Source organism: Haliotis rubra, unplaced genomic scaffold (genome assembly GCF_003918875.1).
Source record: "Haliotis rubra isolate DU_JTF1 unplaced genomic scaffold, ASM391887v1 Scf202, whole genome shotgun sequence".
Taxonomy (NCBI): domain Eukaryota; kingdom Metazoa; phylum Mollusca; class Gastropoda; order Lepetellida; family Haliotidae; genus Haliotis; species Haliotis rubra.
In genome coordinates this window covers 563,500-586,528 of record NW_025766026.1, presented here as the reverse complement: position 1 = coordinate 586,528, position 23,029 = coordinate 563,500, and the positions used below count along the sequence as shown (strand labels likewise).

The window sequence follows — 23,029 nt, the reverse complement described above, 5'->3', positions numbered from 1 at the left end:
GGGGTTCGCTTAAAATATATTGTTCGGCCGGTAGAGGGTGCGAGCTTCAATTTAATGCAACGTCAACGTTGAATTAATTAATTCAAACTTATTAATTTAATATTGTAATCTAAAGATGTAAAAAAATGTTTTAATATATTATATGGTAGATTTCCTCAGGGCTGATAGTTACTATTATTGAGTGAAATGCATTATATATTTTTAGAGAAGTGTGGTGTGATATAGTTCCTTTATGTGGTAGGATAGTAATCTATCACTTTGCACAACCAGCTCTGTAGCTTATATGGATTCTGAAATAGGTAAAGTAATTGCCAATATTACACTGTTATCTTTTCAGGACACAGAGCAAGGAATGATCATGAAGTAAGTAGTGATCTGAATAAACTTTTGTACATCCTATGCTTATAGTAAGTTAATTTGGGATTTAATGCCAATTTGAACAGTATTTCAGGTTGTACACATTTATCACTTCAATGAAACAGACAAGAATGTGGATGTACAAACCAGGGAATATAATCAGCTCCATCTGTGAGATTTGAACCTGAAAATGATTCCTGGACGAAAAAACTGTTATCTCCTTTATGTATTATTGAACGTGAATAAAATCCTTCCTCGCAGTATCGCAAATATTGTCACAAACTAAACTGATAATTCTGTTTTAGGAAGAGGAAGAGGAGGGGAATGTCAAGGTCATACATTTTGGAGTTGTGTAAAAGTGGAACAGACTTTGGGACACAAGGGCAAGAGAGTACAAGGATTCATCTGCTGGCTAATATTTGTCCTCTAGTTCTTACACAATTTTCAGTGAAATTTCCTAAATTGAGTGAAAAAATTACTAACTTATGTTATAATGATGACATATATAACAGCTTCTGCAGAAGTGACATGTATTTCATCAACAAACAGAAGAGGATTTGAAATTCTGTTAGCAATAATTCACTTAAATCAAAATGATGCTCCTCTTGTACTCAGGAATTTGAGTCCTTATTTGTAACATACACATGATATACATTAACTTTTGTACATTGAACCGTCCATTATAAAGTTATATTTTTGTAACATTAAGAGATATTCACACACTTTAAAACTTTATAGGTGTTTTATGGGTACAGAAATTGTTAACCTTCTTTACTGTCCCAATATTTGCTTGTGACATGTTGAAATAATGTCTACTGATGGTCAAAAATCTGTGAAAAATCCTAAATATACAATTGACATACAATGACATTTACAAGAGATGGGTCAGTTCTCTCTACACGATGGGGATATTTATGCCATATTTCTTCATTATTCAGTGTAGACATTCAATGTGAGTCTCATCAAAATCAGATCTTTTACTTGGATACAATACCTCACCAGAAAGACAAGTTCTGATTTCCGTGCCTTGATTATAGTAAGAGAAATCTGCATTAAGGCTGTGCTATTATATGAAATGAAGTGTACCACAATCGTTATGGAAAGATGCCATATGATAAGCCCAAGAATCCACATATCCTTCAGAATATATTGGTCAGGGGTTACTTGATGTGTCCGCCAGTGGAGGCGTCTTCAGATCTTCCTGGTATCTCGTCAGTGTGAAAGATCTGATTCTAATGAGACTGGTCAATAAAGCAACATTTTCAACAGGAAAATATGCCATGTATCTTTGCATCGAACAAGTAGTCACATTCTGCCCTGTGTAAATACCTGCCAACAAGGTTGTATGTATATTCTCAATAATAAAATGTTTTGATAATAATTTCCAGTGTTTTTATGCATCAACATCATGATTTTGTACTGCACACATTACTTTGCACTTTACATTTCAACCCAAAATTGAAAACAAGAGGAGTTTGTATGATTTTACTCCACAGAACATTGTGTGGAAGTCATGCTTGCTGATCCAGTATCAGCCACCATAACTCTACTAATAGCTGCTTCCTGAGAGAATAGAACTCCCTGAAAGTGATCTTGTGAAGTTTTTTTTGGCAGTATGAGATAACTGTGTCTTTTATGCACTTGACTTGTGAGAACTAGCACTTGAGTCATTTCACAAAGACATAAGTATGAAATATATGGTACCTTACAGCAAGAATTGCACAAACAATTGGATATTTGTTTATATTTATTTTCGCACACATCCCATCCATACAAAACTGAAAGTAATATATTCCTAATGATCACGATGACACGTTTCAGGCTATGCATCTAAATGGTTTTTCAGAAGCTTCAGCAGATGGTCCTAACAGATGTCCTGTAGATTTGTACTTGAAGCCTTCTTCTAGCTTCTTCTGTTGTAACTGATCACAATTCAGATGCAGTAAATTGAAAACATCATCACTATAATCAGATTGTTAACACCCAACATAATACCCATGTTTAAAGATTTCAAGACACCTCCATAATTTGCATAATCATTTTATCAGTGTCTACATGTCTAAATTCTCAGTACAATGTGTATCTCAAAACAAACTTACGTGGATAGTTCCAAAATGTATATATAGTAAGCAGAGTCCCTGCCATCATATTGTGGACATCTGCACACTGTTTCTGACTGCCAAGACATCTGCATACCAAAGGGAGTACAATTTCCAAATTGCAGCTAATCGAGTTTTAGAAAGCTAACATCCAAATACTGATGCCTCTATTGATTCACATGTTCCAAAGGCAATCTGCTGATCCTTTGATAAAACACTAGATCCAGATCAAAGATCAGTCCTTTTGAAGCGACAATCCTAAACACATGCCACCTTATTTCTTCCTTCTCTCATCTCTGGCCTTCTGAATGGCATCTACTTCTGCATACAAATCCTTCAGACGTTTATCAGGAACATATCGGTCATTTTCCTCTTCTACATCGGGCTAAAAGATAAGTAAGGTTTTTGAGAGATCGACAATTGACTACAGTGAAATATATGGCCAAACAACCTGAAAAACTCTAGTTAAAACCTTTTCATTGCACTTTCATCCCATTCATGTTCATGTAAACCGCTTGTATTGGGACCGATCCTAAAGGTTTGAAATCCAGAAGTTTGGGACTGGGAATTTTTCATCCTACCAGCGAATGAGTGATCTCTAGAGAAAGCAATATTCCAGCCATATTACATTAGCATGTAAATCGTTAAGCCTGAACCAGGCAAACCATCACATTCATTTGAGGCTCAGTGACATGCAATGATGACTACTAGTAAACACAGTTGAAAGCTTTGAAGATTTCCAGGCTTCACTCAATCACTTTAAAAAAAAAGAGGAAAAAGATTGCAGTAAATACTTCCATTCATTTCACAATCTTAACAACCTTTATTAAATACACAGTATGTTGTAATTATATAATTATTGCCCATGTCAAGTACATTACAGAGTTACATACCTCTTTCACAGTGATATTTACTCCCATTGGCAAATGGCAACGGACTATGTCAAGAAATATTGGAAGCATGGTTGAAGGGACATCTTGTAACTGCAACAGAGAGCCAGCATTTTACTATGAACACTTGCAGATCGTAAACTAGATATGACTAATCAGAAAATTTGAAATCAGCTTCATAAATAATAAAAAAAAATCAACTTTAATTGAAATTCAGTTTTGCTTGAAACATCTTATTGATCATGATGTGATAGTAAGCATATATGGTTCTTTAAATCTGGCTATTGAACCTATGATAGCTTGTAATTCCCACCTGTACAGTCCTCTCGTATGTCCTCAAGTCGTACGTGTGCTGGATTACTTTAGAATTTGGTACATAGGTTTCGATGTGGGTTGCCTTTGATGGTGATGCCCACCTGCAGAACGTAATGTAACATGTTTACACAAAGGGAGCAGTTCAGAAGTTTGACATTCAATAAAATAAAATAAAACATACCTTCTTATCATGAGTACTATCACAGGCACCATACTTTCTGTCACTGTATCACAGTATGTTATTCAAGATGCATATCATTTGTACCTTGATACATTACTTTAAAGTCAATGTAAACTTTGGATGGACAGATTGCTGGATTATATTGGGAAGGCTATCCAAGCGAGGCAGAGAAAAGGCTTCACTAGGCAATATTTTACGTGCGCTTCTTTGGACACCTTTCATTCAACCTCACGAAGCGTAACCCAGTTCTTGATACATAACTAATTTGACTGGCATTTGACCTGACCCTGCTTCGATTGGAGGGTAAGTTTACCACGAGCCAGCGTTTGAACATTGATAATACAATATGATTTATAGCTACATGGTTGCAAAGTTGTATTTTACATTGGTAATTATACAAAGAAGGTGTGACTACTCAATTATTGTCCAAAATTGTCTTAATTATATTTTTTAAGTAGACATATTGTTTAGCTAAAATCAAGCGTGCTTATTCGACCACCTGGTCCTTTATTTATAAAGATGTTTTGGTTATTTTTTGGTGTCATTATTGCAATGAAAATAGAATTTAATCTCCTAGAAAGATCCTCTTCAGTAAACAACTATTATGAACTGAATTAAATATTGAAAACAAAATGTAAGTGGAATTTAGTAGATTAATTTTTCCTTTCAGGTTTCAAAATCCTGGCGGTGAATGCGATACATTCACTATGGACAGACTATACAAACCCGTTAAACCCAATATTTTAGTGGCGAAAGCACAAAACAGCTCGAATTCAATGAATTACTTAGACTTACATAACTTTGTACCAAGAAATGAAGGTACATATGGATGGGAAGCGTGCCAATATGACCATGATCATTTTGATTTGTGCACTGAGCCTTTGCACAACTCTCACTACCCTTATACATTGAAGTATGCAGTCAGAACCAGACTTGAGCGTTGTTACACAGGGCCTGGTTACCCACCAATTCCCGTTTGAGCATATATCTCGGTCTTTTCCCATCATAACTTTATTCGATCCACAGTTTAAGTTCATTCACCATACCCACGACATGTTATTCCAGAAAAGAATTATCATCCCACAATTTGCCAAATATGTGGCGAATCATTTGATAATCATCCTTATCAGCATATGGAATTATGGGAAATGACACCTCGATTATCAAAGTGTAGAGGGTAGAGCAATCAATATCCCTATCCGTCATCAATTGAAAGTTTGTCAACCTATTCAAATAAGACTAGATTTGTTGAAGAATCTACAAGCAGTAGTACTGATCAGGCTGAGATTGAAATCATCAATAAGAGGTATGTTATATGTATTAATAGAAGGGCCATAAGCGGTTAACCAGAATGTTATAGAATCAGGGTTTTGTGGATTTTTATAATGGTCTTTTTGCAGTTGATTTTTTTACTTTTCGATTATACAATATTCGAAAATGAACTGTTAAATACTGAACACTTGTAACTGTTCTGACTGGAAGGTATATCTTGCTTTTTCAGAATGTCTGCTCCCCAAACAGTCCAGCAAGTGACAGTTCTGTCGAGGCAGAAATATGGGTCTGCTACGAGTGTCAGCTATCAGCTATTGACCCCTCAAAACTTGAAACAGAACTAGTTTGTAGTGATAACACTGTTTTGACTGGCCTTAGATGGAACACTCTGGCTATACTGTGCATCATGCCACAGACAGTTCCATTTATTCTGTGTTGACAATCTGTCAGATAGTACAACCGTCCATGACATCAATTCTGATGGTTTTACTGGTGTTAAGCACTGTGGTTGGTATAAGTAACTGAGCAAATATGGCTGAGGAACAGTTGTTAGATTTTGGCAAAGGCATTGCCGATGTACCAGGAGCACTGGATGTTATTTCTGAATATTTTTGTACTGATGATAATAATGCAAGCAATAATGATGTATTGGAAGACTTTGCTGAAACATGCTTAGATTCTAGCCTCTGTACACCACCAGAATCACGGAGAGGATACTGTTAATGTGTCTGAATTAGATGTTGACAGCGATGTTGTTGAAGTGACTCTTCCAACTCTGTCTATACCCTTATCCCATTCTGATTGTGAACTGGAGGTGCAATCCTTTATTGAAAGTGGGTGTTGTGCATGGAATTGCACAAAAAGTTTCCACTTGATATGATTCAGGAGTCAAGACTGGATTGTCTTGAATTTGATTTTTATTGTGATAATCCGTTAATCATCATCATATCTTAATGCTTTCGGAGCATTGAATACCCTTGTACAGAACCAGCCTCATACCGTGAAGAAAGGTCATGCCCTCAGCCAGAAAAAGGAGACCAGAACAACGTACATGTTCAGAGGTGTCACAGTTTGTCGAGAATTTTTTCATGTTTGTTTTGGGTGGGTATTAAAGCGTCTTAAAAGCGTCCAAAGAGCATATGTTAGTTTCTGGAATAAATGCCAGAAACATGGCAGGGCAGATAAAACCAATCAATCAACATGTCTCACATTAGAACAGCGAAAAAAGGCTGTACAGTTCATTGAAAACTATGGTGAGCAGAATGCCTTAGTGATGCCTGCAATGGCATTTAGGAAGGAAAACACTGACTTAAAACTTTTGCCTCTCACATGACCAAAAAGCTTGTATCACGGAAAATCACGAAGATCGTGTCATGACACTGGCCGAGGAACCCGTGTCAGTTTACACATGGTATGCAACATGGATGTTGTTTTGTTCCCCACATTGTTATCCAAAGACCAAGAACAGATCTGTGTGCTGTTTGTCAGCAGAACAGTATGACCATGTCGAAACTCAAGACTTTCTGCGACAATAAAAAGCGAACTTGCCAAAAGAGTTGTAGAACATATTGACCAAGTGGCGTCTGAGCGTGGATTCTACATTTCGATAATTGGCGAATGTCGTCAAGGCGTTGAACTGTTGACACCCGAACTGACCCTTTAAGCCCCATCAGCTACTGACATACAAAGGTAAAATGCATCAGAGTTTGATTTTGCTCAGCAAGTGTTTTGCCACAGGATTCTCAACAGGTTGGACCTTTATACTTTCTATGTGGCTACAAGGTTGGACTCTTTGGAATTGCATTAGAACCACTCAGGAAATTTGTCCTTTACATTATACCTGAGGCAGCTCATTGTGGGAAAGGATCAAATGTGGTTATCTCACTTCTTCACCACTTCTACACAAACTTTAGTGTAGGAGAAACCGACTTCGCTGTGTCATGCTGACAACTGCTGTGGTCAGAACAAGAACAATTTCATGATGCAATACTGTCTTTGGCGTACAGCTACAGGTCAGAACCAGTCATTTCAGATCAGCTTTATGCCTGTTGGACACACCAAGTTTTGGCCAGATCTGTTGTTTGGATTGTTTAAGAAGCGATGGCGGCGTGAACGAGGCTTCATCAGTGGCAGATGTACAGAGAATAGCAAGAGAGTGTTGCCCAGGAGCGTCTTCCCTGTTGCTGTCGGGGATGAAGCTGGCCACACTTCGTGCCGATATATGACTGGCAGTCTAAGTTCAAGGCACATGGATTCCACAAAATACCTGAGATAAAGAAGTTTCACCATTTCTTCTTCACAAACCAGTCACCAGGGATTGTCAGCTGCAAAACAAGTTTGAACAGCGATAGTGTCCGTTTCACAGTTGGTGAAGTTGCTACACTGGACAAATCGCTCCCAAACATCATCCATCCAGTAGGATTGAGTTATGCCAGGAAGCTGTACCTGTACAATTCTATCAGACAGTATGTTCCTGATGACTCAAAAGATACACTTTGTCCTCTTCCGTGTGCAGTCACTGCATATGTACCACCTGAGCCCACTCGCGGAACCGGGACATCAATGGTTCAGGATCGCCAGAATGATGATGGACCAACCAACAAAGATAATAAACAAACAGACACAGTGCAAATTGAACCATTTGTGTTTGAACACCAGAAAAAAGGCGTAAAACCCCAACTTGTTCTTACTGTCTCCAGGCAGGTCACAGAAATCAAACAATCAGGGGGGTAGGTTGGTCTGTCCTAAAAGACGGGAAGACATTATGAAACCAGCCACTGCAGACCATATGGATACTGATTGATCGTAACATTATGTTGAACTGTTCAAGGAGGCATGGGTGGCATTCCAGGGTCTCCGTTTGTCATTAAGGTTCTATACATAAAAGTATCTGAAATTCAAGCACCATTTCAGTTGTTATTAACCAATGTAGAGAGTTGGTTTCACGGCGTTTTAACGGTATCTCATTGCAAACTAGTATTAATTCAATGGGTGAGTGAGTGAGTTTAGTTTTACGCCTCATCAAGCAATGTTCCAGCTATATGGCGTCGGTCTGTAAATAGTCGAGTCTGGACCAGACAATACAGTGATCAACCGAATGAGCATCGATCTGCGTGGGGAACCCGATGACCTCGTCAACCAAGTCAGCAAGCCTGACCACCCGATCCTGTTAAGTAAACTGCTTCACGACAAGCATGTATTACTGAAGCTCAATATTCTAACCCGGATCGTCATGGGTAAATTCAGTGGGAAGGCTTGCAACTACACAGTTGTGAACAGTGGAACCTGCTGTTGCAACTTTAGTCTTCATATCATGCATTGCACAATAGTGTCACTACATGAGAAGATATCTAGATCCCAGTAGGATTCGGACCAAAACCGTTTGATCAAAATCACGACCACTGTCTCTCCCAAAGTCTTTGTAACCTCAGAATGCATGCAATCAAAGAAATCAAATTAATATAACTTTGTTTTGTATGTCTAGGTATCCAGTTGTTCGTCTAAAATAACCACACGTTTATGACTTGTTATCTACCAGGTGTATTGGGTAAATAAAATATTCATGCATAATCATAAAAACTTAAGCTAAAAAGGGACCACTTCGACCATTACGCATGCGCGCGCTATTTGAACAGATGAAAATAAAATTCGTTTTTGCTTTATCACACCTTATCTGTTAACAACACACATTCAAATGAGCACACGGTAACTTCATACTTATAATTGTTTTATGGCTGAAAGAATACACGCATCTCTTTTAACCCGTATTTTCTCACTGAAGCATTTCTACCAACTTCTAACCCCACCATCATTTAACTGGGCACTACATTGTCAGTTTAAAAGATATCGGGTTAATTCATTTTGCATTTATTGGGGGAAAGCTTGTAGATTATGAATCTGTCCTTATCTCAATACCGACCATGTGGTCCCTTTACCGGTAGCCTTCCCCATATTGTGAAATGATAACACAATATTGGGTGAGTGAGAGTCCGGTTTTACACCGCTTTTAGCAATACTCCAGCAATATCATGGCGGGGACACCAGAAAGAGGCTTCACACATTGTACTCGTGTGTGGAATCAATCCCTGGTCTTCAGCATGATGAGCAAACACTTTAACCACTAGGCTACCCCACCGCTCCCAAAAATTGGATGAAGCGTATCAAGTACAGTCAAATCTCGATGAGTCGAATCGCTGGGGACCAAGTAATAAATTCGACTTATCCATGTATTCGAGACATAGGTATGTCTATGAGGGTAGAAAAAGGATGATCCAGTCCTAATTCCTCTGCCTAAGCATTTGTTTATCTAATGATTTCCATATCACTTATAGGGGCACCTTATCAGTTCCAGTCTGATTAGCACAGACAGTGATTTCCGTAAAATCACTAATCTGCCTTTTGAACTCACCCGTCAATGGCGGAAAGGTGTGAGCCACGCTAGTTTGTTAATTGGATCAGTTTGCTACACCAATCAACTTCTCATTGACTGACTTCGGCTTATGTATACAAGATTGCTGTTGTTTGAATCTCATGGGACCAACTTTCCTTTTCGAGTCATCGTGTGTATTTATGAGACGAATTCGTGTAACCGGTATTCAAATGATGACAACTATAACAGGGAATGGTCGGGACCGACAGCTAGTTCGAGTTATGCATAATATTCGAGACACTGGCATTCGACTCATCGGGATTTGACTGTATTGTTAAGGCTGACAGAGTTGTGAAGTGCATCATGCCATTTTCACCTTCCTCTCTTCAATTATCTACATAAACGTCATTTCAAAGATTGGATGTCACACTGAACATTCCCTTCTTGTATCACATCAGGAATAATTGCATGTGATTTGTGAAACAATTCATGGTAACTGTCATTACAAATAAATGACTATGTCTGATACATATTAGACTAGCACACTCCGGCACAGCGATGACTTAACATAACATCACTGCCACAGGCTAATTTGCATATCACGTGACCGGACTTTTCTCTTGTTTGTAATCAAACGCGCATATTCATAATAAGAAGAGACTGAACTCACGAAAGCTTTTCGGCGCTCTCTTCATAATGTTTTACATTGTTACATATATATTCTTCCACAACTGCAACAGTTAGGTCTATGACAGTACATATTTAGATATCAAACTTGCTGCATCGTTTGCTCTCCATCAGCTTCGATGACAGCACGTGGAGCCGTACAACCTATGTAAACAAAGGATCGCTACGCAAATCGAAATAGTGTTACATGTTTTGGGATATTTTCTCAGTGGAACTAAACCATTCTATTAAAGATGTTTAGTTAGATGTGTAGACTCGTCAAAAATAAAAGAGTGAAAGAAATCTGCACATCATATTGAATGGACATTGCAAGATGTGACGCATCGTCACATTTTTCTGGCCTGTGGCAGAGATACTATGCTGGCTTGCCGCATGGAACTCTGGGTAGTAGAGTGACTAGAGAGTGAACCTATTTTCTTACTGTCCTTGACACATGTTTCAGAAGTTATTTTGAAAAACACTAACTGTTCCCCAGCACTTGTACTGTGGCTAAGTCCAACTCACATGTCAGTGTCGATACCTAGCCGAGCTGCCTGGTTGTGTACATATTTAGCAAAGGATTCCAACAGCACAAAGTCGTAGCCCCTCATCCTCACATTCAGGGCTTCATACTCCGGGATGGCAGGGCCTGGTGTCTGAAGGTGGAAATATACATCACATTGGAGGAAACATGAAAACATCAATCCATTTCAAGTACAGGCCAGGCATTTTTCAACTCAATATCTGTCTTGTGAAACCATACATAAGTTTTTATCAAATATAAATTTAACATTAAAACTTGAGAGTGAGTGAGTATGGTTTTATGCCGCATTTAGCAATATTCCAGCAATATCACTGCGGGGGACACCAGAAATGGGCTTCACACATTGAACCCATGGAGGGAATCGAACATGGGTCTTCGGTGGGACGAACAAACACTTTAACCATTAGGCTACCCCTCTGTCCATTAAATCCTGTATTGTTTTGAATATTATAACCTTCTATGTGACTAAGTAAGATTAATCATGTTTTTTGTGATGTCACAGCTTGTCAGCATGACATTGGAAGAAAGCCCGAAATCTTAGACATTTACAACTTCAGTGAAACCCATGAGCATGGGCTGGTGCTGGCTAACCCAGAAACAACCAGGATTTGAACCCACATCTTCAGCTTTCTAACACCCACATGACTGGTGGTGCCTTAAACAACTGGGACACACATGCTCCCATTCAACATTCATGAAATCTCTATTTGGTATGTGGCCTTATTTCCAAAAGGACCTGTTTTTCCTCCTGCTCAAAGGTGAGTGAGTGAGTTATTAAATATCTATCAAAGGACTATAAAGTAAGTAATACTTGGCTATTAGAGGTGTGATGATACAGAAATTTCACGATACGATACATATCGCGATATCTTCGACCGATACGATTCGATGCATATCACGATATACTATCTTTGGTTATTTTCTTTCAAAAAGTATATTTTTATAGCAATAAAAGTGTAAATTTTGACATAACCGTCAATTTCTGGTGAAAATTAATAATTATAAGGTCAAGGATACATATCATGATACGAAACAAAGAATTGATATATTTATCGTCAGATAAAGTATCACGATTATCAATACTACAATATATCGTCACAGCTCTATTGTCTGTCTGTGTAATTATCCCATTATATAGTCTAGTGGTTAAACGAAGACAGGATGGATTCCCCACATGGGCACAATGTGTTAAGCCCATTTCTGGTGTCCCCTGCTGTGATATTGCTGGAATATTGCAAAAAGCGGCGTAAAACTAAACTCAGTCAGTCAGTCATATCTATGGAGTATGATTCTAGTTCACAATGCATTAATCCTAATCAATCTGCTACATTGTTGCTTATGACATAAAGTGCAATCATTTTTCTTCTTGAATTTTAACACCTAGAGTGCTGTGTTTGGTTAACAGTCTTATGCACCAACTTTTTAATGTCAACTTAAGGTAAGGCAAGATATGACAAGCAAATTATAGTAAGCAAATGTTGGCTAAACCTCTATGAAACAAATTAACTTGCTAACTAAAACAAAGACTTTTTTATTGATGTATCACATAATCAAAACTGTTACTAATGAAGTTCTTATCAGGGTCCTTACCAAGTTATCTGGTTCAAACATGCCAAGTAACTGTGGAGTGGAACTCAGGTTTCTACTGCAATGCAACAAAAAAATATGAAGCATGAAAGTTATAAGTTGATAAATGTGTTTCTCTATCCATGACAATATAAGTGTCAGTACACAGTCAACCTTTCAAACAGGGATTATTAGTCTGTCTCACAGTCCCTCAACCACATAATTGTTCCTTCCGCCCAACCCTTTGCAAAATGCAAAAGTGGTAAATAAAGTCTAAATTTTCCACAGGTTCTGAATCTCTCAGCAAACTGAGACTACTTTCCAATGTGAATAGAGTTATGTTTATCAAAACTATCTATGTTCAGAGACTAAGCTTTAGTATAAGCCCCATGTAAGAAAGTGAGGAATTGTCAAGAGTCTACAGTAATTATGGCATTCTTAAACAGCTTGATTGATGCACAACCAACTATAGTATCATGACTGCCATTTATGCAGATCTCATTTATTAGACTAGTTTGAATATATGAGCCCCCCATAAATTTTAAGTATTATCTTCTAATATTTTTATGTACAAAATTGATGACCCCCTACCTCCCCAGAGCAATATGGGTGAAAACCCCCCTCCCCCACTAAAATCATCATCATCAACAAACCACACCCACACACCCCCCGCCATAAATTATGAACAGTCCCTAAGGCAAGTATCCAGTATTTACTATAATCTTTAATGTCTTAAATATGTGTTCTTTTATGTGTAAACTCATAATGGATTGTGTTATTCCATTTTCTGCATAAAAACTCTGGTTCCACCTACCTGCCAAGAGTCTTTCTGCAATGCTGGCAAACATTCTGGGTGTGACAAAACTTAGCTTTGGCCACCAAAGTTCGCAGCACACCCTGAAATACAGAACATACTTGTAAGCTTTATATGCATATGTTGAATTATGAATGACTGACCTCAAGTTTTATCTGATCTCAGACTGAAAAATACAAAATAGAAACACTGACGTGACCCAGTCCCTCCTGGATTCTGTGATTCCGCGGTTGCAGAATAAATCGTGGAAAATACCTTTTCATGCAGAAAAACGTCTGGTCCATGGAAAATGCATTTTCATGCAGAATACATGCAAAAATTGCCATTTTTCTACTGCGGAATTTACTTACTTTGAAAGTTGAATCAAGATTGCCTATCAAACGAAACAATATTTTGTACAGTTTCTAATGTCATTCCTGATCAACCTTGGATGTCGGTCATTCTCCAACGTATCGGCACAACTCTTCCAATGGAATTAAAAACTTCACCATCAGTGATCCAATTCAAACGTCAGCTCAAGAGGTTCTTATTAAACTAGCACTTTGTGTTCCACCTGTGATACTCTGACAAGCACTCCGGGCATACATGTGTATGGAATTAAGCGCTATACAAGCAACCTTATTATTATTATTATTATCACACTCGTAAGATCATCTTTCTGAATAAAATAAAAACTTCCTGCATGAAAAAACGACCTGCCTGCTGTACCTCGAATGTCATGAAGCACTAAAAGATTTACAGGTTGTGTTTCAGAATTAAAGTTTGATATTCTGCATCATTTTTTTTGTTTTTTTTCAAGTATATTTAAGTGCAGAATCTTTTGCAGAATTTTGAAAATGGGATGCAGAATTTACTTAAATTTACCAGGGACTGTAGTTCAGCCAGCTAAACGTCTTGTGTACCTACCAAGGTATACACCGACCTTGGTAGGAACAATATGACGTTTAGCTGGCTAAACTAGAGGGACTGGTGGCCGAGAGCCAGGGACCGGCTGAAGGACAGTCAGGTTACAAGTTGCTGTCGCTAATAACTCTACTTTACACAGATCCACTTATTAATTTGATATGGAGCATAGTAAAAGTGGTTTAAGCTCTGCACTTAGTACTTTAAAAAATAACATGACAGCGGTATCAAGGAAGGCTTACCCCAAAAATACTTGACGGCATGTTTGCGATAATTTAGAGTAAATTTGAGTTATCGAACTTTGTTTTACGGACTGTTCATTAACCGACACAGTCCAAATTAGAACATATGCCTATAAATGCTGTATTTGATATAATTGAAATTCTAACTAAGTGATCACTAAATGTATACATATAATAGAATGTAACGACATGATGGTATTCAGCTTATATTAAAAGGGAAAATTGGTAATATATCAAAAATGACATTCCAGTTGTCCGGACTTTACTACTGGAACTCTTCATGGGAGATCGAACTTTCCGGGTCCGCTCATGCTGGTGTTTATGATTTTGCTGACTCTTGAAAGAACATAATGTTTTATCACGTACGTATTTATTTTCGTATTACTTCGATTATTGTTGGTATAAGTAAGAACCTGTGTGTGCCGACGATAGAAGGTCACCGCTGTAGTTTCACGATAGCAGCCTAAACATAAAAATACAGAAATGCAGTCTTCTATCGTACAATGGACAACCATTGCCCCATGGTATGGTTACCGGTATATTGCAAATGCTTCGGTAAGAGTTCCTCCCGTTCCACCATCCCAAATAATATGTATAAATATTCTAGAATTATTAACAAAACTTAACACAACAATTACTAGAGAACTCACTAAATGATTAAAAGTCCAAAATTTAAGTTAGGGCTAGGTTTAGAGTTTGGTTTAGAGTTGGGGGAACGGAAGGAACGGAATCTGTTCGCCACCAGGGTTAGGTTAGAGGCTTAGGGTTTTTTTTCACTTGTTAAAAGTTTTCATCATGTAAATGGAGTGTAATATGTATCGTATTGATGCCCTACTATTTAGACTGGCGGCGAAGTAGCCTAGTGCAGTAGTGGTTAAAATATTTGCTTGTCACACCAAACACTTGGGTTAGATTCCCCCACAATTGCAATGTGTGAAGAGCATTTGTTGTGTCCCTTGGTGATCATACTGATACGATTGGAATATTGCCAAAAGCAATGTACAGACTTGCTTGTTCTGTTGAGGTGTATATCATATCATGACAGTGTGTATTGTTACAGCTGGGGCTCTACACCCGTTCTCACTAATAAGGTGCAAACGCATTCTAAAAAAAGTGAAAAATTTACTTTTCTGTTGACTTGAATTGGTTTGGTTTTCACCACACCAATTCAATGTTGAAGATGCTGTGATGTTATGAATAAAAGGACCCATCTGGGTGAAACATTCTCTCAGATACCTACGTTACAGGTTTTCAATAACATCTTCATCAAATATATTATGTTTCCTATGTGCTTAAACCCGACTGGCGTTGAAGCTGTTTATATGTATTCACGGAAGAATTCGGTTATATTGTCTTCAAAAAAATCCTATCAATCAATCTTGGTAGATCACTAAAGCGACTTAATATGCTTTTCCCTGACATTTCAATCAATTCACACAAAAGAAGAGTGTTGTCTCTGATTAAAATTTAAGACATATCGACAGATTAATGGTTTATTGCCAGAAACAAAATACAACATGTTGTTTTTTAACATGGATCACTCACCAATCGATATAACTGTAACAATAATCAATACTTATTGTTCACATTTCTTTATTGCAACATGGGCATTCCAACACGTGTAGATCTAGCAGAGAGCCATGATGCGGTCCTATACATGTCTTGTACCTCATCGTACCTCATCGCAGCTCTCGGCTAGTGTAGATCTTGATCGTTTCAAAGAATCACAATGAATGACTAGACACTTGTTCTCACTAATGAGGTGCAATTGCTGTCCGCCCTGATCATATCAAATACTTATGAAAGTTGAATCGATATGCTACCATATTTTAGCAGGGTACAGCGAAGGCAACTTCTGACATTTCAGGATTCACTCAGAATTCATTTCGTATTTGACAGCAACTCCTCAAACACGTAAAACGATACCTACGTTACCTGTCCGCCCCTTTGGGTTAATGGAGATATTTTTATGACATTTATTTACTTTGAAATGATTTGTTTTCCATTTCAGGTTTCTCTAGAACATGAAATCTTGTTACATCCAAGATATTTTGGTCCAAATCTTCTCAACATTGTAAAACAGAAACTCTTCACAGAAGTAGAAGGAACATGTACAGGAAAGTATGTACCTCTACCATATTTTATAAAAGCTGTTTTAGTCCTTAGATGTGCCATTATGAAACAGTGTTAGGACAAGACCAATCATTGTTTGTAAACAGTATATGTATATCTTGTGTATCATTGAATGAAAAGACTGAGGGACATTCTGGAAAATCAGAAACTGTTTCAGTTTTGTCAAAAACAGGACAAAGGTAAGGAATTCTTTTTTTTGTTGAAATACAGTGTAAAATGTCGACCTTTCTACTATGCTCATGAACTCTCTATATTTCAGATATGGCTTCGTCATCGCAGTGACCACAATCGACAATATAGGAGCTGGGATGATCCAGCCCAGTGCAGGATTTGTCCTGTACCCCATTAAGTACAAAGCTATTGTGTTCCGTCCCTTCAAGGGGGAAGTGTTGGATGCTGTTGTAACACAGGTCAACAAGGTGAGTCAAACTGAAGTAAACAGGGTACATGTTGAGATAGGACTCATCCTGAGGATTTATTTGAGTGCAATAGACTACTTTTGTGATGTAACTCACTTCCTGTGAGGAGGTGGTGGGAAAATCTGATGGTTAACGCATTCAGTTATCACTCTGAAGACTCAAGTTCAATTCGACTCATGGGTGCATTGTGTGAAGCTCATTTCTAGGGGCCTTTGCAATGATATTGCGGAAATATTTCTAAAAGTGGTGTAAAACCATACTCACTCACTCTCTGAAACACACTTAGGCAAAAGGATTCTGGGTACCTGAACACTCATGGGAATGTATGTCAATTGTGAAACTACTTTCCAGTGTTTCAGTTGTAACTATGGTTCTGGTACACTCTATTTCAATAATAATACTTACATGTATTTTATATAGTTTAGCTGAGTCAGATAATCAGGCAGTTGGTTGAGCATGTTGAGACATTTCGTATAAAAGCAGAAAGTTGTAATTATTAATGTATGTTTATGGCATTTGATTGATGAAAGGTCAAACTTGTATACATTTTGTATCAATACATAACATGTGAGTGTTGCTTGTATCTGCAGAGTAATTAAATATATTGTTTCACCCAAGAGCATCTAGTCATTCTTCACTCTCAGATATGTACAACTGACATATGGTGATAAGAGGATTGTAGCTGTTTCTGAGCATGATGTATATGTTTATGTATAATGATCTGCTAAGTCGCCATGGTCACCACTTCTTAACAACATGGAATCCCTGTTTTTCAGGTTGGGCTCTTCACAGAAATTGGCCCCCTCTCCTGCTTCATCTCCAGACATGTGAGTTACAAGCAGTATCAGTTCCATGTCGTCTATATTCCCTGTATGAATGTAACATTTGATGACGATCTTGTGATGGATGCTAGTTTCATGAAACTTTGTCTCATTTCAGTCTATTCCCGCAGACATGGAGTTTGACCCCAATTCAAATCCTCCATGCTACAAGACAAAAGATGAGGTATGAAATAACTTGGTCAATGTGGCTGATCCTTGACATGTAACAAATATACATGGGAAGAGGGTTAGTAGTTATCTCCCTTTTAACACAATTATCTACAACTGAACAGTGGAGTACTTTAGCAATAGGATGGCAGTCAGTAAATAATCAAGTCTGAACCAAACAACCCAGTGGTTGATATCAAGAGCATCAATTCTGGCAATTATGACATGCAATCTATAAAAGCCATGATGGCTGACTGCCTGATCCATTTAGTCACCAGTTTAGTCTTCCAAAGATTTATTTTCTTACTTAGAATCCTTATTCCACTTATACCATTATTCACAAGTATCTGTAGACATTGATTCACCTGCTGCTTTGGTTCATCCATCCCAGGTTACCCCAAAGACCCTTGATGCCAGGTTTTGTTTTGTTTGAAAGACAGGATGCCATTATGATACGTGATGCAGCCTCTGTGGTGAACGACCCAGTCACTTACATGTTGTGTTCTTTTTAGGATATTGTGATCCAGCAAGATGATGAAATCAGAATCAAGATTGTGGGCACAAGAGTTGATGCAAAGGACATTGTGAGTACAATAAAACATGATGCTGTATTACCTAGACTTCCATAATTTTTAATAGGTTAGATAGATCCTATGCACTCAAAAGAAGTGTAGCTGAAACATGCTGTTGCAATGTTAAACTTTTGTCAAATCAAATCTTTATTTCTAGTACTGTGAGGCCACAGGCCTACGAGTACAGAAACACCTCGTCGGTGCAGTCATGAAATATAATGATAACAATGAAAGTGTGTACAGCATATACAATCTTAATATGACAAAATTGATTTCCTTTTTTGAATGCATAAAACAAATATTTAGCAGTATTCAAGGAAATGTCTACATTTTTGGATGATAACAACAAATTAAATTTTAGTATATTGGGGAAAACATAGAATTGCAGCAAAAGATATTTACGTCTTAATTCAATGTAGGCTGGACAGATAAGTAAGAAGTGATATTACTTTTGTCACCTATCCATGAGTATGATGACGAGCAAATGGTCTGCTTTGTTAACTGGGGTGGTGGGGTAGTCCAGTGGTTGAAGCGTTCACTGGTCATGCTGAGTTCGATTCTCCACATGGGTACAATGTGTGAAGCCCGTTTCTGGTGTCCCCCGTCGTGATATTGCTGGAATGGTGCTAACAGCGGTGTAAAACCAAACTGACTCACTCACTCAGTCACTGGTTTGGTAACTTGGTTGATGCCATGTCATCATGTTACCTGATGTTGTCAGATGACCACTGATTTGTCTGGCCTATACTCAGTTATAATATATATGTCTATATATGTTATATATACTCTGTCAATATGGCCAGTTAGGGGAGCTTGAATTTTGCTGCTTGTGAATAACAAATCATGGATGGCTTTCAAACAAAAGATTAATATGATTACAAGACAACAGTACCTGTTTAACTATACTGACTGTGAGTGAGTGCATGCATGGATGTGTATGTGTGTTACAGAGGTCTTTTCCCAAGTATTATCTACATCTTATACACATATCAAAGGATCTGTTCAGCATTGGCCATGGTTGAATATAATACGTATGTAATGAGACCGAGTGTGGTATTTTATGTATTACCGACGTCTTACATGCATTAAATTGACAAAATAGCGTATTTTTGTTATGTTTTTGGTTTCAAACCGAAACCGGTTTCATAAAGAGGTTGCGGAAGAGTTTTGTACTGTAGTACAATATTTGCAAGACGTCACACTGTAATGACGTCACTGCCTTGGTAACGACATCACGATGCATGTCAGTTGTCATCGCCTCGTACAGCCTCCTACAGTAAACTACTGTGTAGCACCTCGTTTCTTGGTTTCCAGTTGCTTCATTCGGCTAACATCACTGGTGGAAACATTGCGTTTATGATTTTTTTATAATGTCTCAGTTTGACTCACAAATAAACAGCGACACGGCAACGCAATGCATATAAGTTGTAGAATGAATGAATTCACGTGTTTGTTATGAATGAAAAAATAGTTACGTCAGAATGTGACCTAACTGAGAGGTCATCGGTTATCCAATCAAATCGTTAGAATCTCAGGTCAAGTCGTTACAACACAGGTCAACGCGATACGACACTCGTATGACATACGAGATTAGTATGCAACTACCCATACGTTGACCTCGTAGGTAATAAAGGTGAATAGTAAATATTTATGGCTTATAATATTTGTCTTTTCAGTTTGCAATTGGAACTCTGATGGATGATTACTTAGGTGAGTTTTAGTTGTCTGATATATGATAAACAAGAAATGATCTCCTCTTTGTTGATCTCAGAAGCTAAACTGCAAACCCATAAATATGGATGTCAAATATGGATTTTTAAATTTGTTTTAATGAATTTAGGGTGGAGGTCATCTGGGCAACATTATCTTTCAATAAAAAGGATATTTTTTTTCTGCAGTAATATACTATTAATGAGGAGGGAACTGTAGCCCTTGAACATCAACTCTAATTTTTGCAAAGTCAAATTGTTACCTCCCTTGCTACAGATATCTTCATCCAAAGTTCTCAGTATTTTTGGGCTATTGTCTTTATTGTTCTTTGTTTTGCAGGTCTGGTGAGCTGAGAAGTCATTTCAAGATCTGTTTCTGGTGTACATAGCAGGACTGTCAGAAGATGGGGTGGGGGTGTCATAACTAATTTCTTCATTCATGTTGCTGTAAACCTTGTGTCAGTTTAACAATTAACAATTACTGAATACATAGTATGTACAATGCATGGTTCTGTGTGTTTTATGGATCACAGTGACAGGTATGGGTATCCTTCATGTGAAGAACAAACAGATGATCTAATGGGATGGAGCCATCTCATTTTCATCTTCATCTCATCCTCAGTATTCTGTTGGACCATGTCTCCATTCTATTATGATATATATCCTCGACCCATTAGCCATCTTGCATTCATTTTGAGGCTGGATTAAAGATATGATGCTAAAAATATACATCCAATCAAATTACTCTTTTCTTCAATGGTTTAAAAAAAGCAGCCACATTATTAATAATTGATTTGACTTAAGTATGTCCTTGTAAGCACAACCTGAATGTCTTTAAGCACAACCCCCTGGTGTTTTGCTCTGAAAATTTTTTCCAGCAGAAACAAAACTGGCATGTAATTAACGATTTTGAATGTAGATCTGTGCAGAATTTTTATTAGATTTTGGTTTCAAGTCCATGAGTGGGACAAATGCTGTGCGAAGTTCATGAAACGAGAGATTTAGCTTGTGGCTTCTCACCCAAAACAAAACTTTGATGGCGATTGTGTCTTGACTGCTATTCATGATAGAATGGAGGCAGAATACATTTGATAATCAAGGATTAACTTACATGTCATACATTGTTCTCAACTATTTGTGTGTTCATGTTAAGGGTACATTAGTCGAAACTATCTGAGTACACTGTGCTACATTTTGTCCAGGATTCGTTCATTATCATCAGTCCATGTTGCCATTGGATCTGGCAGGATCTCAAATCTTTGCCAGCATTTTACATATTTCACCCTGTCATCACAACATTTTTTGAAAATAAAATATGTGGTAATTGTAAGTTGATTTCATTTCTTTCTGAAGACAGACACATCAGTACAATAATGTTCTTGGGTTTGTCATAATAGGTAACTCTGAAGTAGACAAATGTTATTTATGTCAGTGCAGGTGGGGGAGCTTCCAATCTGAAACCTTACCTCTTGACCATAAGTCCTGGGTTCATTTTAGGCATGGACGCAATGTGTCCTGTCCATTCTTTCTGTTTCCCACTCTAATATCACTTGAATAATGCTGATTTTGTAAAACAGAACCTGCATTACATTGTTCCCTGAGGACATCAGTATTGTCCACACGTGCTTATGATAGAATATGTTTGTTATTCAATATTCGGGCTAAAAATGAAACATACAACTTTATGGATGACAAGTTCTTGTTTATTGCTCCAAGCAATAAAGTTGTATGTTTCATTTTTAACCCGCCAACTTCTAGAATACCAATCAAACAATTTATATTCGGGCTGTCATGGAGTGATTTGTGAATAGTTGAAGTAATATGTCCAAACAACACATTATGACACTAGTGTATAGATTCTGTATGTCATAGTTTGATACCAATAGATGTGTCTTTAGTCACTGACTTGACTCCTTTTGATATTTCTACCGTGAAGGTTAGAATATTGATCTTCAGTAACCCGTGCTTGTCGTAAGAGGCGACTAACGGGATCGGGTGGTCAGGCTCACAGACGTGGTTGACACATGTCATTGGTACCCAATTACGCAGATCGATGTTCATGCTGTTGATCACTGGATTGTCTGGTCCAGACTCGATTATTTCCAGACCGCCGCCATATAGCTGGAATATTGCTGAGTGTGGCGTAAAACTAAACTCACTTTTGATATTTCCATACGATTCTTAACTTTTGTTTTAGAACATGTATTTAGTGCTAACATCTTCCAGTATTGGTGTAATTAAGAAATACAACTGTGTTTGAGATTTGATGTAGACTCACTGTAGTGTAGAAACCATTTATTTACATTTGGAACCGATCAGTTTGGTTGAAAAGCAATGCGAGTGGTGAGTCGCACCAACAGATGTCTTTTTCTTGGTCCATCCAGCCATTTTACCCTCGTCTGGGTTGGACGCTAATGTGCGAAAAATACTTTATAGGCTTTGATGTTTTATTTCCTGTAAACTGGTAACAATATAATGTGCTGTATGAAATTTTTCCCACTCTCTTCTAACATTTTGGTTTAGGTTTCAATGAGAGAATTAGGCGTAATATGTGCCCAAAATGTTACCACTTGTATGCATCTGATATTTCCCGTTAAGGTGTTGCATGTCACTCATTGTTTTCTAATCAATACACTAGCCCCGGTTAAGCCGGAAAAAACTTCACCAAAATGATCAGTAAGCATACCAAAGCGAACGATTGGTTAGCGAAACTATTTTATCGATACTTATGTATTCATACGCTCATTTTTTTAATGAAAAGTAGTATTCTACTTAAAAGAAGTTTAAGTAGGGATATGAATATCACTTTTCAACCTATCCGCATCAAGAATTCTTCTGTGTCATGGTCAAATGGGTTATTTACCCCTCTAAATGGAAGTGCCTCACACCATCCATTCACTCTGGAGATATAAGCCCCTAATTCACAGCCGCCTGGTTCGTTATTCTCTAATTAAACTTAGTAGTCATGGATCAATAGGTTTTGATTAAT

The 23,029-nt window shown here is 37.7% G+C and overlaps 3 protein-coding genes across 4 annotated transcripts in view; 2 read left to right on the top strand and 1 right to left on the bottom strand.

Moving 5' to 3' along the window:
* Positions 1 to 1,738, top strand: part of LOC124275752 (WD repeat-containing and planar cell polarity effector protein fritz homolog) — a 29,579-nt gene extending 27,841 nt beyond the window's left edge. The window contains 2 exon segments of the mRNA XM_046711409.1: positions 338 to 363; positions 663 to 1,738. Coding sequence (XP_046567365.1) covers positions 338 to 363; positions 663 to 713 — 77 coding nt within the window. The 3' untranslated portion in view covers positions 714 to 1,738.
* Positions 1,739 to 2,091: 353 nt separating this feature from the next.
* Positions 2,092 to 14,285, bottom strand: LOC124275751. 2 transcript variants are annotated; one of them, XM_046711407.1, is made up of 7 exons: positions 14,219 to 14,285; positions 13,074 to 13,156; positions 12,284 to 12,338; positions 10,675 to 10,805; positions 3,660 to 3,762; positions 3,350 to 3,439; positions 2,092 to 2,841 (listed from the first exon to the last, which is right to left on the bottom strand). In XM_046711407.1, the coding sequence occupies exons 1-7, from the start codon at positions 14,237 to 14,239 to the stop codon at positions 2,731 to 2,733; spliced, it is 594 nt and encodes a 197-aa protein (XP_046567363.1). In that variant the 5' UTR covers positions 14,240 to 14,285; the 3' UTR covers positions 2,092 to 2,730. The 2 variants fall into 2 exon arrangements, with proteins under 2 accessions (XP_046567363.1, XP_046567364.1); XM_046711408.1 differs by having other exon boundaries at positions 12,284 to 12,335.
* Positions 14,286 to 14,468: 183 nt separating this feature from the next.
* On the top strand, positions 14,469 to 21,370 carry LOC124275750 (DNA-directed RNA polymerase II subunit RPB7). The gene is made up of 8 exons (XM_046711406.1): positions 14,469 to 14,580; positions 16,230 to 16,339; positions 16,611 to 16,770; positions 17,547 to 17,597; positions 17,710 to 17,775; positions 18,272 to 18,343; positions 20,008 to 20,041; positions 20,381 to 21,370. The coding sequence occupies exons 1-8, from the start codon at positions 14,569 to 14,571 to the stop codon at positions 20,392 to 20,394; spliced, it is 519 nt and encodes a 172-aa protein (XP_046567362.1). The 5' UTR covers positions 14,469 to 14,568; the 3' UTR covers positions 20,395 to 21,370.
* The last annotated feature ends 1,659 nt before the right edge of the window (positions 21,371 to 23,029 follow it).